The following is an 18,999-nucleotide window of genomic DNA, read 5'->3' on the forward strand; positions in this document are numbered from 1 at the left end:
TAACTTCTTTCAAACAACCTCTTGGAGGCCATGGTAACAAACCTCTTAGGAGAGCACTACTACAGTGGAGGTAGAGACACCTCATTAAAGAGGCACATTTCTATCTGGTCCAGAAACGTAAAATCAAATAAATCTTTACAAACCAAATTTCCAAGGCTGCTGTTCCCATCAGCTCAGTGAGCACATGAAAATCCCAGGGATTTGCTTTAAAACAAGAACAAAAGGGAAGAATCTCCCTGCAGTTCTGTAACCCGAAGGAACAGCTCTGCTTACAGGGATGGAAGTGCACAAAAGGCAGACAAACAGGGCTATTAGTGAAAAGGGGGAAAATATTTAAAGCTCTTTCTTTTGCAGTTTTCCCAGTTGTTGGAACCCTGATATGGAGTTTCCAGGACGGGGAGAGGAGAGGGGGAGGTACATTTTAAGTAGATAAAGATCCTCATTAAAAATAATAATAAAACAAATGTTTAACTGCTTCCAGCCTACTTGAGAGTTTAGAGCATTAGATCATGCTGGAGACATCTACCACAGCCCAAATGAAGACAGCTCCACAATATCCCCCTTGAGTTTATGCTGAAGGCTAAAATTAACTTGGGAAAGCTGATTTCTAAAAGAGCTTCGACACAACTCGTGTTTTTCGCAAGTGCAGCCCGGTAGTGAGAGCTCCAGCTTCTCCATTCTGCTGCTAACTGTGGTTGCAAAACCGCCCGCCAGGAAGGAGGATCCCAATGAACCAGGGCACAAACAAACCGATTCGAGACATCTGCAGAAGAAGCTGTGAACCATCCAGTTCTGCAAACCCTGGCCCTCTGTTTTGTGCTCTGTCGCCAACAGCAGTGGTTCTGTAACTGGACTTTAACTGAGGATTTTATCAGCACATACAGCTGATCTTTTTCTCCCTTTCCAGGAGCTCTTCCAAAGACCCCTGTATCTCCATCAGCAAAACAAAACAGCTGCAAAGTCATGTGGAGTATAAGCATGCCCATAGGACACAGCCAGGGCTCTGATTGTCACCCCCTTCCAGCAAAGAGCCATCTCCATGCAGTTCCAAGTTACCATCATCCAACTATTTGTCCTGAAATCAATGATCTGTGGAAGCTCTTCCCCACTCATGCATCCATAGGTAAAAGGATAGTTTTGCATTTAAATCCCAACACTGGGGTTTGCTTTTGAAGGAAGCATTTCCATGCCGCCTTCCTCATGCAGGTTTCCTGCAAAGCTGAAGAAGGGACGTCCCTTGGAGGCAAGTGTCTATTTGCAATGTGCAATCTGCAGTCAGTGCTGACAGTTTGTGTGCTTCAAGGAGAAAGAGATGAACAGCAAAGCAGCTAGAGAAATGGTGAAAAGGATGGTTTGATCGCAGCATCCTGAATAAAAGCCTCACAGAAGCATGGTGGAAAGCAAGGTAAAGTGACTGAAGAGGCTGAATGGATTCACCTCTCAAAGGAAAACCTCAGAACAAAGTAACAAAAGCAAGAGGGAAAGAGAAGGAAAATGAACCAGAAATAGCTCCAGGCTGGGAGGGAAAGAACCGCTGCTCAGATCTGCTGCATGTGTCTGACGAGAATTTGGCCTCTGTATCACTTCCCCATGCTCCCATACACGCAGTGATTACCAACACATTGGTTCCCAAAATCACCCGCCAGCTTTACCAGCAAAGTCATCAGCTCCAGATAGTGACCACCCTGAATCACTTGGCATCTGGGTCACTTGTCTAGCATGGACATACCCCCATTGGCACGTCAGGGTAAGCACATGTGCCATGTTCCATACACAGCCAGGGGCTTCCTCCTCACATCTATGCTGTGCCACTTCCTTAGGCAGCACCGTTTTTGGGGAGTTGATGCTCTTCTTGAGTAATCGACAATCGCAGCTGTGTCATCTTCTGAGATTTGCAATGATGGAGCTACAGATAATGAACATTTCATACTCATGTCGAACTAGAATCAAGAAAGTGAACTCAACATCTTTATTGCAAGACTTGCTGCAACCAAAGATGGAGGGGAGATCTGCCGAACTCACATGAGAAGTTAAGGGGACCTGGGCATCTCCAGCACTTTTGAAGTCTTTACCCACAGTCTCTTGGAATGGACTTTTTTTCTACATGTGGTTTTGCATGTTCCTCATAGAATTCACTCACACACTCACTGAGGCAATGATGAAGGTTACTTGCAAAGAGTATCTGGTGGTAGCGAAATCGTGGATCATTAATGACTAGATGTCCTGGAATGGAGGCTTTAAGAGAAGAAGTCTACTGATATGATACAGGAAATGTGGAAGCTACATGCAACTGCGAAGGATGAACATGTGCAGCGCAAACAGATCTGAAGAGCATAAAAAGCCACCCAAAGACTGTCTCCGAGTGCTCGGTCAGAGCATGTTGCCTGTACCCAGGAGCAACTGCTCTCATTCTGAGGTGCTTTGGTTTGTAAATCCCTGCCAGTGAAGCTGCATTTCAGGATCATTCCCTTTAAGAAGCACAGATGGGATGGCACAGATGCTGTGCCGCAGCCAGTGCTTTCCACTGGTCATCTTCTGACAATGGCAGCCAATTTGAGACTCCCTCATCCCCCTCCCTCCAGCTCCTGGGCTTTTCCAGACCCTGGGAAGGCTTTCCCTTCCTCTTCACCAGCACCCCCAAGAAGGCTTGCAAGTCAATATACTGAGCAGAGGAGCTAGGAGCTGACTGTCTCTTACCTTTGGTTTTAAAAGCAAAGTTACAGTACTTGCAGACATATGGCCTGACGTCTGTGTGCGTGCGAATGTGTTTCTTCAGCATGCTGGGTTTCTTGCAGCGAATTCCACACTCCTCACATACATACTTCCCTCTTCCACGGCCTCGCACATACACATACTCTTCGTTTGATTTGTACCTATGAGCAACAGGTGTCATGATAAAAAAAAGAAGATTCCCACCTCAGAAGTTGTCACAACTTCCCTGGATTAATTCAACGCGTTACGGACGCCACCGCTCCCGTTCCGCACGTGCTAGCTCAGGGTGACCGGGCTCAATTCAAACTATCTTCAAAAGCTTTTGCCCAGATGCCTAATTCCTCTTCTGGAACACGTTCTTAGGTCCTGCTTCTCTGTACAGACAAATAGCCCAAAGTCTGAGATAAGCAAATGTCCTGGTTTTCCCTGTCCTCAAACACAAGCTGAGGCACTCGTAAAAGTCTGAATAAGATATGTCACAGTCCAGCCCGGCTGCACGAATCATGTCTCTGTCAGCCTAGGCTGTGTTTTGAAGTGTGCACAGTCTGTCACTGTGCTATGCAAAGTCCTGAGCATCACAGAACACACATCCTAGTTAAACCTCTCATGATACAACCATTCCCACCCGCTGTTACAATAAAAGCCATCTGAGAAGACTGTAATACCACACCGCAAATTGTGGTCCCTGCACAGGCTTCTGCTAGAACGAGACACCCAGAATGGACACAAAGAGAAGAAAACATCCATTTTTTAAATACACTGTGCTAGCACTAGATGTGAACACCACAGGCTCCAGGCTCCTTTCTCTTTGGCACAGTACCATGACTTAGGTTTACCCAAGAGAATGAGATTGGTCATCCTTCCTTCACATTGTATATGCATTTACTTTCTGTCCACGCATTAGTGTATGGGGAAGGCTCCATGATGAGGGTTTGAAAAATATTGGTGAGACTGAGACAAATCATTTAGCCTCCTGCCGTTTAGCAAATGGGGTCTGTAATTTCCTGTACTTGCAGCACACGAAGAGTAAGGTAACATGAAATTGGTCCCCTCAGATTTTTAAGCAGCCAAAGTTTTGAAGCAGGGTACTTCTTGCAACTCATTTTTCTATCCAGGATGAATTATGCCTGAAAGCAATCTCCAAACATCTGCATGTGAAAATCAGGTCTTCTAAAGCACCACCATCAGTCACCTTTTAGTATCTTCCCAATAAAGCCACATGTGGGGGAACAGCTTGTATTTCTGTCCTTCAGCATCAGCAGAGTTTTCCTAGACCATAACCAGCATCATCTGGTAGCCCAAATATTCTATTCTATCTCTTGCAACTGAAACCACAGCAACGGCATCTACCCCGTACCTTTTTCCCCAAAAAAGACCCCCAAGAATCAGCACCAAAACCCCTTCAATAACAAGGTTCTCATCTTTTGGCCAGAGGGGACTGAGACAGTATCTGAAGAGCACACACTGACTGCCAGCCTCCACCCCAGCATGTCCACCTATCTCCATTTAACCATACAGATACACGCAAGGAGTTGTTAGGGATGGCCAATGTCCCTTCTTCATTCAGTCAGTGACTTGATGCTAAAGGAGCAAAAGGAACCCAGGAATCCTGATTTCTCTTCTTCTGTTCAAATCTGGATTTGAGGCTTCCTTCTGGCTCTCTTTCTGTCATTATGCTGGTAACCACCTTGCCATTTAAGAAATTAAATTGCTTCTTTATCAGCCTTGTACTTACTCTACCTTTAATTACACTCTCACTTGGCAGTCTCTAAGCAAGTCCTTTGTGTCCAATAGTCCCTTCGTCAGCCTCATTAACGCTATCAGGGCTGGCTTTTCCTGGATAAAACGGGCCACGTGGTTTAATCTGAAATCAGACATTGCAGTTTATCTGCCACTCTATGAGCCTGAGCCATCCCTCAATGCAGAGATTTTTCTACAGCTCCCTGAGACCATGTGCAAAACACCCAGGGAGAGGAGAGAAACAGAAAGGTAACCTAAAATAATACCAAACCAAACAAGGAGAAGAAAGCAAGGGAAGTAATCCTGCCATAACGTAGAGAAGGCTGCTGCAAATGCCATCCGTCTGCATTGAAGGCTATAACATGTTTATGGAGATAATTACTTCAACATGACACTGGTTTCTCTGTGGATCTAATACGCTTGTATGATTTGCATCAGAAAGACAAACCAATGACAGCTCACTTCATGTGAAGATTTGCCCTGGACAAAGGATCTTCCTGCTCCGTAACGTTTGCTGTAACCAGATCCCTCTAATAGCCACAGTTGGAGTTTGTGTCAGCAAATCTGGGCTTCTCTTCCAGAGCACTGTGGAATTCATAATCCTGTAGTTAGCAACTTATACCTCCTACAGTGTCACAGCTCCCATCTAATACAGAGATGATTTGAAACCCAGGAGGCTAACTGGCCATTATGAGCTCAGAGGCTAATTTAGGAAATAGCTCTTTCAAACAGAGACATAAAAAGATATAAAATCCCGTTATTTGTTGCATTTTTGGAACTGTTCTTTGCTGGGTTCTGCACATCTGTTGAATTCTGTGCAACCACTACAAATGCTTTTCAGAGCACGAGGAACTGGCAGAGCCATGGCAGCATCAGTACTACCACAGGCAGCACCAGATTCAGAAACTTGATGGCCCCAAAACAGCCCATCACTGCCAGGAGTCACAAGAAACCCAACAATGGGAAAACATGAACCTGGAGAAAGCTTTGTCTCAGCTCTTTCCCTTAAACTTAGTTGAAACCTAAAACCATGAAGCATTTATTCCTTTGCAGGCTTTAGGAGGCTTAGCTCTTCGTATTTGCCATTACAAGTATCTGACTATCCTTTTTAGCCACAGACACTTCTTTTTATTTCTTTCTCAGTGCTGTGAGCCACGTCCAAAATCCTCATGGGGCTGCAAACCACACGATAAAACCTTGGAGAGCAGAGAGGGAAGGAAGTCTGGTGGTTCACAGGCAGGAAGGGAGAGCAGGTTTCTGGGGGACTCATTGCTTCACATAGTTGGGCTGAACCACCCCTTCTCTCCTGCTTTCTACAACCACCAGGAATTCACCTTGACTGCAAAGCCTTTGTTGATGTGACCTTGCTCATGACAGCCTCAGCACAGCAGCTGCATTTACATTATTTGCAGGTCACACACAGGCAGCCTCATTTTGTGGCTTTCCAGAATATGAAGCCCAATGATGTATTGTGGTAACGAACACCCCTGCTAAGTTCTGCAGCAACCAAACAAGTATTTCCTTGACTGGTTTTGACATTTGTTACACTCACTTGTTTGCTTTTTGGATTTCTGGTACCTAGTAACAGGAATCAGATATCTGATCCCTTTCCTGAGCCGCTGCATTTAGTTTACCGTCAAGTGAACCAAGTAGCTCCAGTAGTTGCCTTTGGTGTAAGTCTTCTGGTTTTATTGATGGCACATTTTATCTCAAGCTCCCTGCTCATCTGGCTTGGCTCAGACCTTCGGAAGTTCCTGATAGTTTGCCCCGGTGTTAACTAATCTATTTTATGTTTTATGCCACCCGCAAAATATGCCCTATCGCTGATAGATGCATAACTACTATAACGTCACACCTGACTATCAAGTTGATTGCTTTTCTCGCAGCTCACTACTAGATGATGAGAGTACTTCTTGCAATACCCACTCTGAAGCTGCGTGTGAAGCAGAAGTCCTTAGCATACCCAGGGAAACACAGGGTAGGAGACCCTGTAAGACTGCAGCCTACATAGGGATCACCACACACTGAGGTGATCTGTCTTTAAGGCCAGACAGGATAAAATCTCCCTTAACTCAAGCCAAGCTACAGCAGAACAAACAAAAGGATTTCTTTACAAAACCCAGACCAGACAATGCCAGTTCCAGGTTTCTAAAAGCATCATAAAACCTTCTAGTATCCCAGGTTACCAGACAGGGATATTGCACCAAGACAAACAATTCTTCTGAAGCATTATACAAGAAGACAGAGAAAGAACTGGGTATGGATATGGGAGGACCCAGGCGTGATTCAGGTCTTTGCAGAGGAAGTCCCCTCTAGATGAAGCAAACTAAAGCCAGGATTTACTGCTTTCCCTTCCACTTGCATTTGAGATTAACAATTGTAGGAGTGTCCCTGGGCTCTGAAAGTCACCCTGGTGAGGTTATGAGCCCACCTATGTATAAATCAACATGATGTGGGCTTCTCCTGTCCATCCTCCCCAGCCCTGTAGCCCTGAGAGGACATCAGTGGGGCTCAAGGGACCTGCTGAGAAGTGAAGGCCTTGTCAGGAAGGCAAGAGCAAGGAGACATTCCTCAATGTGTTCAAGTGCTCCAGGCAGCACCTTGAAAATGTGACAGCCTCCCAGCACTGGCACCAAAGAGCAGATCTTGCCATGCTTTCCCACTGAAGTGGGACATTGCGTCTCTGCATGGAATGAGTAGGATCACGTCCTGGCTGGGGGGCAGTGTGTTAAAACTCGCCTGCAGTCGTTTTTTTACACAGAAATGACAGTGAGGATCATCTCTAAAACCAAGTCCTTTGTGAAGATTCCATGCCAAGCCCAGAAGAGGAACTTTTGTTCCAAGCCCAGAAGTGCTTTCCAGGCCCTAGGCTCTGTAATAGTTCTCATGACCAAGCAATGAATACTGGTAGAAATACATAGGTCAATAACTCATCTTTGTGATTTAATTTACTACATAAAGTGGGAACCTCTTCACAAACACACTTTTACGATCTTCTCTGTATTACCAGTTCTGGACTTACTGACATTTCATGTTTATGTCCCATTGATGTACAGAGCAGGACACCAGCTATTTGTCACTTATCAGGGAATACCTTTATGAAATACCTGGTAAGCATTGAAGAAGAATGCAATATTAGCAGATGGAAATACCATTTGCCAGTGTCAGGAGAGATACCAGGCAAGAACATCCTGTTGCCATTTTCAGAAGCTACCAGAGCTGACTAATCTTGCTTAGAGACCCGAACAGGTAAAGTTACATGAGCACTAAATATTGCTATTTCTAGATCAGCTCATATCAAAAGCACATCATACTTTTTCAAAGAAACCCTTTAAAGCATCTTGCTTTAAAGGTCTTTTCCAATCTGTTTGATTCTATGAAGCATCTTCAGCCTCACCAAAGGGTAGGACCTCAAAGGAGGAGATGTTGCTTACATTTATCTGGTATTTTTAGGTAAAAAGAAGTGACCATCAAAGAACAATCAGGTTTCTTGCCTGTAACCCCGCATTGCACTGTGAGGTTAGCCATTGACTGGAGGACAGGCTCACCATGCATACAGTCACTAGCACACACGTAAACCACAGGACAGCATGTCTGCTTGCATGGAAACCAGTAGCAGTGCTGGCGTTCCAAACAGCAAAACAACCCCTTGACTTGCCAGCCATGCCAATGACCCCAACTGCAAAATGCATGTCAATTCAGCAAGAAATTCTAAAGGCAACTTCAGGAATAAATGCATCCTGTTCATTTCCTCTCTGCGGGAATCTAAACAGATAGGAGGAGGAATTTTATGGCACTGCAAACAAATTAAGATCATACAGGACAGCTCAGGCCTAAGTTACCCTTTCTGCTTTTTATAATGTCCCTGGTGGGTCCCCACAGCTCAGATTTTACCTAAGGCAATTTTCCACATTTCTTTGAATGGGAAACAATAAAGTGGGTGTATCCCCACAGTGTGTTCCTTGTGATCATAGCTCTGTCAGCACGACCTTGGTGGCACTGGGGCTGCGTGGGACATGCCAGCTGTTTCAGAAGTGATGCTACCACCATGGGTGGCCAGGGCACTGTCCGAAAGCAGATCAGTGATTCTCCAGCCTGCCTACAAAGAAATGAACACTGGCACAGCCCCTGTATCATTGAAAAATGCCACAGGAGATGGCTCCTATAGCACTGCTGTGTCACAAGGCAGCCAGACCACCAGGACATAGGGAGGTCAGTGTAGAAAGACTAAGGCAAAGGAAATCTCTCTGATCACATCTGGGACATTTGGTCCAGGTTTTTGCCTTTCAAAATTCATGTCGTGCCAGCAAACCAGAAAAAATGGGAGGGAAACAACATCTCGGGTGAATGGGATGGATGCAAAGGTGAATTTTGGAGGAAAGCATACAAAAAAATGAATGACTCAAGCATCGTATTGAACCATAGACAGTAAAAGGTCAAGGATAGACTAAAGATGTACAGGATGGTCAGGATGGAGAGAGAGTCATTATTGGCATTTACCCTAAGAACTCCAGGGTGAATCCAAGAAGTGGAAAATTCAAGCTAAATATCTCAGAATCACAGAATAGTTAGGGTTGGAAAGGACCTTAAGATCATCCAGTTCCAACCACCCTGCCATGGGCAGGGACACCTCACACTAAACCATGTCACCCAAGGCCTCATCCAGCCTGGCCTTGAACACCGCCAAGGATGGAGCATTCACAACCTCCCTGGGCAACCCATTCCAGTGCCTCACCACCCTCACAGTAAAGAATTTCTTCCTTAGATCCAATCTAAACTTCCCCTGTTTCAGTTTGAACCCGTTACCCCTTGTCCTGTCACTACAGTCCCTGATGAAGGGTCCCTCCCCAGCATCCTTGTAGGCCCCCTTCAGATACTGGAAGCTGCTATGAGGTCTCCACGCAGCCTTCTCTTCTCCAGGCTGAACAGCCCCAACTTTCTCAGCCTGTCTCCATACAGGAGGTGCTCCACTCCCCTGATCATCCTCGTGACCTCCTCTGGACTTGTTTCAACAGTTTCATGTCCTTTTTATATAAAACAAGATGGGCAGTGTCTTCCAGTAGGTAGGTTCACCCTGCACAAAACCACGCCATGGATTTAAGCAGAATAACACCTCCTGCATGGTCAGCCTCTAAAGCACCTTTCGCTGGACACAGCTTCTTGGTGTAAATTTACTGGAAGGGCTGTCAAAACTGTTGACACCTCTGTAACACACACAGAGGTAGATAAACAGCCAGAGTGAAAAGCAATACAGAAAATATGCATAAAGAATCCAAATCCACACAAGAAGCTTTTACTACCATAAAAACACAGGCCAGAGAATGCCTTTTAATGGCATTTCTCCGTCAGCAAAAGCATATCCTTTGATCGGTAGAGCCCGTTTTTTTGATTAAAGAAGTGTTGTTGGCTACAGGGACAAGAGGATTTGGGACTGCATGAGCTGGTCTGCACCAGGAGGACTGCTCCACCAACAGCTGTATCTGATCCTCCTGAAGCTGGCCCTCGAGCAGTGTGGTATGCCCAAGACAGACCATGGGACTTCCTTCAATTAAACTAATCCAACGCACAGGAAGCACAATAGCAGCAAATGTTGTATATGGATGTAAAACTGCAAACCCAGTGCCGTTTCATATTACTTCTCTGGATATTATGCTTGAGTGAAAGCTTGATTCAATTTTAGGTTGTGGCATCAGACCTCTTCTAGCCTATTAGAAGTAAAATTACAGCTATCCTCATTATGGTTCTAGCTGCTGTTATACAACTTTATCCTCTCTAAGCTTTAATCATTTAATTGTCGTTGCAAACCGCTACAAAAACACATCTATTGCAGAAAAAAGGAATCAATGTAAATAGTCATGCGGTGCTTTCTGCAGCTGGAAACCTGGGTTGGATTACTGAAATGCAATTAGAGATGAAACCATACAGAAGAAATGAAAGTACATTCGCTGAAAGGCGAAAGCGCGTGCATTGGCCCTGCCAGGTGGTCAGCTTTAGCCTCCTAAGCATGAAGAAACGTGGAAGTGTATTGATTGTGTGAACAGGCTAATCAGTCCCTTCCGGGCTTCCCTAATGCAAAAACTCCCATGGTCTCATTTGTGTAGTGATTGGGCCTTGTGTCCCTATCCTCGGGAAACACCACACAAAAGTCAGTTATTACAGAGCTCATGCACTCTGAACACCTTTCCCACCTCCACAGTGGCATAAATGGGAAAGAAAATAGAAAGTAATGAGCGTCTGCAGTGTTTTGCAAGACACAAAGATCACAAAACATCACTTCTGCCTTCCACCTCTACCTGCCTATTCCCAAAGATTTCCTTCTATGTTTTTAGAACAAATGAATGCTGTGTGACTGCTAACACAAGGCTGGGCATTTTTCCCAGCACCAGTCAAACAGGCTAGGTCGCAATTCAAAAGTCCATCCGGGTGAGCATGCATGCTGTTCCCAGGGCACTGCTCCAATGCCACCTCCTTCTTTTGAAGAGCAAATACAAATAGGGTAAGCCAACTGCCATAAACTCCTACAGCTGATTCATAAAATATTCACGGAGAAAGTCTCGCATGGAAATCCCCATGGATGCCCTGTCTCAATCCTGTTTCTTCCTTCTCTGCCCCCATCAGAATTGATTAAACAATTTCCGGAGAACCTGACATTAATGACTCCGTCTGACACTAAGTGACTCTTGTCTGACACAGATACTTCTTGTTCTCAAAACAGCTCTTTCTGCAACTGTTCTTCTGACTGCTATGAATGATTCCGGATGCGATCACTGGTGTAATTACAGGCTGCCTTCTTGTCCTTCTGTTGCTTGTCCTGTCAAGGACAAAGGACTGTGTTTAATGGCCTCACTCCAGTGCTTTATTTCACAGCACTCCCTGCAGTACCTGTATTTTTGGAGGCATGCTTGGGTCTTTAACACTTGTCAGTCCTAACCAGATCATCAGATTCTTGAAGAAACTGGTTTGGATTTAGGTTAGTTACAACTCAAGAGCTACTTATTGAACAGAAATATCCAATGTAAGAAGCAAGTGCCCACATCAATACGTTCTGCCCGCTACTCTTGTTGCATGGTTGTTAGCTTCATGATCTATCCTCCTTCTCTATTTTGAAGCTGCTACCAATGTACTCTAGACTTTAACAGTCACAAACAGTCAAATAAATTATCATCATGAGGATTTGGCATTTGAGATGTAAAAGCATTTTGTTGGTGCATTTCTGTATCAAAAGCCACCCATTTTTGACAAAAGCAAGCTTTTAGGATACACATGACCCCTTGCTGTTCAGCTTGGATACCATCACATTATATCTACCTCCACATTATTTCAAGCAGCCTTTTTTCTACATCATTTGCTGGTCCTTTCCAAAGTCAAGTTCATTCCTTACAGTAATCTTGATTTGAGCTGATTATTACATGGGCAAATACTACCAATGCTTCAGTCTCTAGGCCAGTTATTAACTGCTGAAATGCACACACTACAGAATCAAGCAAATCTGTGATATAACAGTCCGTGGAGTCTCTCAATAGACATATTCTGGCAAAATAGAAGGTGTCACTTCTGGAGTGACACCTTCCTGTCCCTCAAAGTTTATTCCATTTGTGGATTAATTTTCAATCCCCTTCTGGTCCAACTGGGATACAACAGGATGCTCAACACCTCTTGGACCTGATGCATGGGCTGGTCCAGAACATTTAGTTTTAGAGGATTTCTTCCTAAAGCTACCTGTCTTCTGGACATGGCTGTCTCCTCCCTGAGCTCTCTGCATGGTCCCTGTCCATTCTGAGGGGTTCACAGTGCTTTGATTGCTCCATTGTTAACCCAGGTTTAGTTTTTGCCAGATGCCATGACATTAAGACGCAGCACAGAGGAGTGCTGGTGTCAGACTGGCCCTGCTGACCTAGCATCAGTCAAGCTGAAAGAAGCTTCATATTCCTGCCATGGGACAAGGTGGGTAACATGGACTCCAGTGACTACGTTAAAGACATGCATTTTCTCTTCTGTCACCATATCTGACATAAGCCTTCTTGTCCTCCAGCCTATTAGAAGTGAATAAATACCCCATTTACAACTTACACCTCAAAGGATCACACCAGTGAGTCCCGGGGACAGGTACAGGGAAAAATCACTGCTGTCCCTGGATGCTCTCCATTGCCACATCACTTGGTTTGAAATTATTAAGCAGTGGAATTTCATCATTTCATTTGAGAAACAAACTCAACTGACACTTAACAGGAGGCCGGGTTGGATGGGTTTTTTCCAGTACTCTAGCCAAAATCATATTTACATTGTTTCTGATTATTGCTTAATCTTCTGCAAGCAATTCCTCTGCTTTTGGAGATCATTGACCCACAAATGGAGCTGTCCCATCCACGGTCATTGGAATGACTGGTAGGTAAGCAGGAAAAAAATAAAAGAGCCGTTTACTGGCTTTTACAATAAATCTGTAGTGTAGCAGCCGGTTTTGTGAGGTCTTTAACATAGAAAACATATTTTATGCTCAGCGAGCATGCTAATGGCTTTTGTGGTGAGCCTGGTAAAGCTGATACCTAATGAGGCTGGTTGTTTCTTTGCTAAAAAAATAAAAAGCAAAAGCCATGCTGCACATTTTTAGATTAAAACACTGTTGTGTTAAAAAAGCCAAATTTCTGCACAGAGCAAAAAACAGTAATTAAGATGAACACCACACAAGGGAAATTTAACTGCATTGTTCTGCTACTGCTCTGGAGCGAGGCACTCCAAGCCCAGATCCTCATGTGCTTATCTACTTCTCTGCAGTGGGTGTATGAAGAGGGGCACAGAATGGTGCATTAGAAAACCATTTTAAGCATCGCTAAGCGGGACGAGAAGCAGCAAAGAACCTGAGACGGAGACCAACAACATCCACCGTAGATTGAGGCTTCCTAAGCTTATTTCACGTACTAGAAATAACCTGCTTGCCAACTGGAAAGCTGCAACACTAACAAACCAGGTAATAACAAAGAAGTTCTCAGTAATAACAAGGAAGAGTTAAACAAGAATTAAAAGAATTGAACAGACTAAACTTATGCGTCATCGGATTTTTGGCTCTAAGTTCAAACCTTTCACCAAAATGATGCCAGAGATCATTTTACCTGGACCAGTGAGCACAGCCTGAACCAGCATTTCCACCCTGGTGCAACAGACTGGGCAGGGCTGTCTGCCCACACTACTGGAGCTTTGTGCCAATAAGTCCATCAGCCCTACCCCAAACTGGACTGATTTAATCACTCTGGACTTAAGGCACTTCTGTACTGGGTTTCCTTTCATGGCTTAGACACCTCTTGGAGATGTCAGCTGCTGTTATCAAGTCTTCACACCAATCTTGCCTCAGGACTAACGTCTCTTAACAATACGTCTTATGCACCTTTTCTAATTTACCCTACTGATGATGTGTTGTTACAATAGTAATCCTGCTCAGCACGAGAGGAACCACAGGTTCAGACCCCTGGTGCGTGAGCTTGGCTGAGGAGCCACTGGCACGAGGCTACCATCTGTGGGCTTATGACTGAACGCCTCTAAGTCAGAATCCTGCCTAGACGCTTGATGTTGTGCTGTTGCGACATTGGTCGCTCGAGATTGACCCAGGAGATGACAGTCTTGTTCAGAATGCATGGGCAAAGCCCTTCCCAAATCTTCGTTAACGAAGACAAGCCATCCTCATAGGAGAAGGAAAACTCCTAACTTCAAATCTGGGCAGATGGAGCTCGTCTAGCCTTGTTAAGTCTTCCATCTAAGAGAAGGACACTCTTACAACACTTATGACCTGAGGACTTTGCTGCCACCATCCTAGCTTGCTAGGCCCTGGCAGATAAACCTCAGGTGTAAAGAGTGGGGCCAGTTCTGCGCACGCTGTGCCTCACCTAAAAAATCCACTGCGCAGGCTGGAAGGGTTTACTCACACTTGCAAAGCCCTGTAGCGTTAGGCGAGGGACGAAACGGCAGGTGACAAGGTGCACTGGAAGCTGCAGATCCAACCTTGCATGCGGGCGGTTCAGGACACTGGTCGCTCGAGACTGACCCAAGAGATGACAGTCTTGGTCGGAAACTTGCTGATTGCCTAAGCAGCCTTTTTTCCAACCAGATTTGCCTCTCCCACTTGCCCTTAGTCATCGTGCTTGTAGTAAGCGCGGGTAAAGCCTTTCCCAGATCTTCTATATTTCAGTATACATCAGGAATTTGAAATTGTGTATAAATAAATCACAGAATAAAATAAAATATATTTGGATTCAAAGTTGCAAACTTCATCAATTAAAAACCAGAAAATGCTACATGTAAGTTTGTCCACGCAACCAAAAGTCTCATGTGATCTTTTAGATTTTGTTTTCAATGTTGACAAGTTTTGGAAGAGATGAGGTATGACATTTCCCAAGTTTTATCATTTTTTTTTAACATCGATAGATGCATTTTATAATAGATTCATAGAAATAGTTAGGGGGGAAAATAACCTTGTCTCTCCCGCTCCGCTAGACCAGGTTGCCCAAAGTCCCATCCGACCAGGCTTTGAACACGGGCAGGGACAGTAGGATTATGAACATTTCTAATCACTCAAATGTACAATGAAGAGCTTTCTGGCATTCACTACTGTAGGTGAGCTATGAACTGCAGTCAGAGCTACAGAACCTGGTAATTTACTAGCATTAGCAACTTCAAGACATTTCCACTGGCTAAATACCCCTGTTCACTGCTAGCGTTCTGAGTGCTGATGGCAATGGATGTCCTGTCTTATAGGATCCTTGTGTTTCCTTACTGTTTGGCCAGGCCACCTATTTAAATCTCCTAAGTCACTTCAAGTGACAGAAAGGAATAGTCATCCCTTCTTCTTTGAGTAAATCTTGTGAAGTATTTCACAAGATACAGAAAAGGTGTTTTCTGGTGCAGCTTACTCACTGGAGCAGAGTTCAAAAGCTCCCTGCAAGCAGTGGAGATGCTACTGCTTTCCCTCAGAGAAGGCTGCAATGCAATGCAGGGATCACTGGTTACTTCCAGCTTCCCTTTAGTATCAGCCCACTTCATTAATGCTAATGATGTTACTGTTAGATATGCACAGACAGAATAAGGAGGACCCATTCTTCTATACAGATGAGCCACAGAAATGGTTCAGGCCAGACTCATTCACTGATGGATGTCTGCTTTGTCACATCTGTTTCCCTCTTGATGTCTCATGGGGCTTCAGCCCATCCTCCTCCCATGTAAGTTTATTTCTGAAAGACTTGGCAAGGATGCTTTTACAGGGCACCTCCTACATCTTCATTCCCACTGCTCAGTCAGCGATAGACTTTGGGAGCATCACAGGAGGAATCCGTAAAAACAACAAGAATGGGGAAAGAAAACTTCCTCTCAAGTTCCCCCACTTCTACTGTCCTGAAAGCTGAACCCAGGACACACACTGGAGAGGTTCTCAGGAAACCCAGTCTCCCTCTCTAGTCTGTGTGAAGAGGCTGCAGAGGTGTATGGGGGCCTGGGAAGGTGGTGCTGCTCAGGAACTGGTTTTATCCCCATCCTTTTGTTACTTAGCAATAGAAACCCAAACACTTCTCCTCCAAGTGTAGAAGGCTTCCAGCAGCTCTAGCGAGAGCCCTGCAGGGAGTATTGAATTTCATTCACTTCTTCACCAGTGACATGAATACCCATCCATGAACTGTTGGCACAATAAAAACTGAACGTCTAAGACTGCCTGCCATTAACAATAACACAAACCCCATCCAAACAGCCGCCTGGTTACGCTTTGAAATAACAGGAAGTGCCTTGATTTCAAAGAATCTTGGACGTGAACCCGATATCCTGCACATTATGGAAGAAATTCTTCAAGACAAATGCTTGATTTCCAAATGTCTTCACAGGACAACCCAGACAACCTCACTGCCAATCCCATGCAAAGCTTCAGCAGAAGCCAGAGAGCTCATTGGAAGCAGAAAGGTGTTTTTGGCAGGAGAAATAGTCCCCTTTGGAGTCTCAAGCCCTTCAGAAAGACTTGAGTGAGAAGGTGCTATGGATGGGACAAGCATCAGCAGCTGACTCTTTAAGGTTGCTTGCAGTGTGTTAACTCATGGCTGACTTCAAGGTGTTAGAGCACCTCTCTTTGCTAGGAGTATCCTGGGAGTTTCCTGCCAGGACTCTTCTGAGTTACAGACCTTGGCTCTGCCACCCGCCGGCTGCTGGAAGGCAGAGGGGAATAGACTGGTTCCACGGAGCCTCACACTCCCCTAAGTGAGGTCCAATTCCCCAGTGAAAGCTTTTACTGAGTAATAACAATAAATAATAATAACAGACTAGATTTAATTCGATAGCATGGAAGCAAAAAAGCTTCTGGCTATATTGGAAAGTAGTAAACAAAAGCAAGTCCAGCTGCCTGGTCCCTTTTCTTCCCAAAGGTAACAAAACTGCATGCAGAGGCATAATAAAGACAATCTGAGAACCACTACTAACAAAAATACTCAGGAAGTATCACTTTCTGGTCTGTTCTTGCCCTTAGCACTACTGGGTATTGAAGGCTGATGAATTTCTCATCTCCAGATATAAATACCACTGACAAAATACCCAAAGCCACTTAGGTTATTATGACATCTTGACATCCCAGAGGATCTAAGAGATTGGTCTTAGATTAATCCCCACAAGGAGACCATCATGTCAACCCTCATTCTGCCCTCCAGTACCTAGACGCTTCAAGGAAACGCGAGCCTCAGATTGTCCCAGGCCTTTACCCATTCTTCAAACTGAACCTGAGACAAACCAATTTATAAGAACTGATTCAATTATTTCTTATTTCCTCTGCTTCCTGCCTCCTGTCAAGGCCAAGCAAGGAAATGAGGACTAATCCCAAGGAGACCTCAATATACCAATATTCCAACCGCACAGCAGAAACACCAGGAACTGCATAAAACAGTTTTGTCCTACCAAATGTCAGACTGATCCCAGACAGGTAAGAGATTCCAGATGAGCTGGAGTGAAGAGTCTTGACCTTCAGGCACTCATCTGGACTAGCAGGATTTTAAGCCCTATTCATCTCTAATGATGAGGAGTCACCAACCTGTGTTGTGAAACACCTGGCAAGAGGCAGTAAGTCATCGGCCCTGCTGAATCGATGAACACCAAGATGCTCTTTTAGTGTTTCTACAGGCAAAACATTGGCCCCAATCCAGCATGCCCTCAAGGCAGTGCAAGGGTCTGGACATGGGCTATAGGCAGGATCTAGTGGAGGCTTGATTCAGACGGTATGAACTGGGTCCATGCATCATAAATGAATTATTGACCAAGCAATTGAATTCTTGCCAGCTGGGCAGCTCTTTCCTCCAGCTCAGGCACTCTGAATGGAGTTCGGTGACTCCTATTCCCAAATCTGTACAAAAGCACACATCCCTAAGGACCATCCTCCATCAGCCATGCAGTCCTTCAGCCAAGATTCAGCTGCTTCGTGGCTTTCCAGGGCCACTCACTGCAGGGTGAGGAGTGCCTCTGAAAGTGCCCCTTCCCATCTCACTGCTCCTCCCCAGGGCATCCTCAGAGTTCGCATTTCTGACTTCAGCAACTGAAAAAAGTTTGTGATTTCCCCTTTTGCTGTTGCTGCAAAACCCAAGACAGCCCAGAGAGAGGGAGCTGGATCCTGCTCTCTCTTGCACATCATCAAAGCAGTGATTTAGGCAGCTCCAATCACATATGCAAAGCAACTGAAGGAAACAGGGCAACACAAAGGTAACCAGGGGTAAAGCCTTCATTACCCATGATGATGTGTGAGGAGGTGAGCAGAGCCAAAGTGGTGCTTGCAGGACCCACAGTTCAAAACCCTCATCTTTTAACTTGGAAGCAAAGCACATTAGATACCACAATTATTAAGGAAAAAATCTGGAAAACCCATAATGCTATTTTCCCAGTCATTTTTCTGCAACTGAACTTAAAAAAAAAGGAAAGGAAAAAACCACCCCCCCACCACACCTCTTTCTTAGGCATCTGCTTTTAGATGGTGCATTAGATAATTGTTGCGCAGAAGATTCAGTGTATAATGATTATAACAATGAAAACCATGATGGTGCCAAAGCACACTCTTCAGTAGCTTTAGCAGTATCCATGCATGCCGCAAGTAATTTCTTTTGGAAGGCCCTAAATATGAGTCTCACTCACATCCTGCCCCTTCTAGAAACCATTTCTACAGATAGAGTTTCACAGCTTCAGATAACAGATCTATGACACGCCAATGTTTTCCTAAGCCCCAGTAGCACAGCGGTTCTCACGGGACCATCCCTGAGCGCAAGCGGCCGATGCAGGTCTCACCACTCCGACAGGGAGCCCCCACGTTTCAAGGATGCGACACAACCCTCTGCATTCCCGCCAGGGCCATGGGATCGTGCTGCTCCGTCTGTTCCCAGACGTTATGCCACACTCGTGGGTGAGATCAGAGACACAAGCCGCAAAGCAGCTGGGAAATGAGGAAGGCAGGGATGCAGTCGCTTGATAGCCAGCACCGAGACACACCGGTAGCATGGGTTTCTCTCCAAAGGATGCAGAGCTGGTGGGAGGAGGAGACCAGCTCCCAAGTCA

At 45.0% G+C, this 18,999-nt stretch overlaps 1 protein-coding gene across 1 annotated transcript in view; it reads right to left on the bottom strand.

The window, feature by feature from the left end:
• HIVEP3 (HIVEP zinc finger 3) overlaps window positions 1-18,999 on the bottom strand; it is a gene marked incomplete at its 5' end in the record, with an annotated part of 61,194 nt that overhangs the window by 18,066 nt on the left and 24,129 nt on the right. Inside the window, one exon of the mRNA XM_080632418.1 lies at window positions 2,698-2,873. Coding sequence (XP_080488544.1) covers window positions 2,698-2,873 — 176 coding nt within the window. The remainder of the gene's footprint in view (window positions 1-2,697; window positions 2,874-18,999) is intronic.

Source organism: Psittacula echo, assembly GCF_963264785.1.
Source record: "Psittacula echo genome assembly, chromosome: 21".
Taxonomy (NCBI): Eukaryota; Metazoa; Chordata; class Aves; order Psittaciformes; family Psittacidae; genus Psittacula; species Psittacula echo.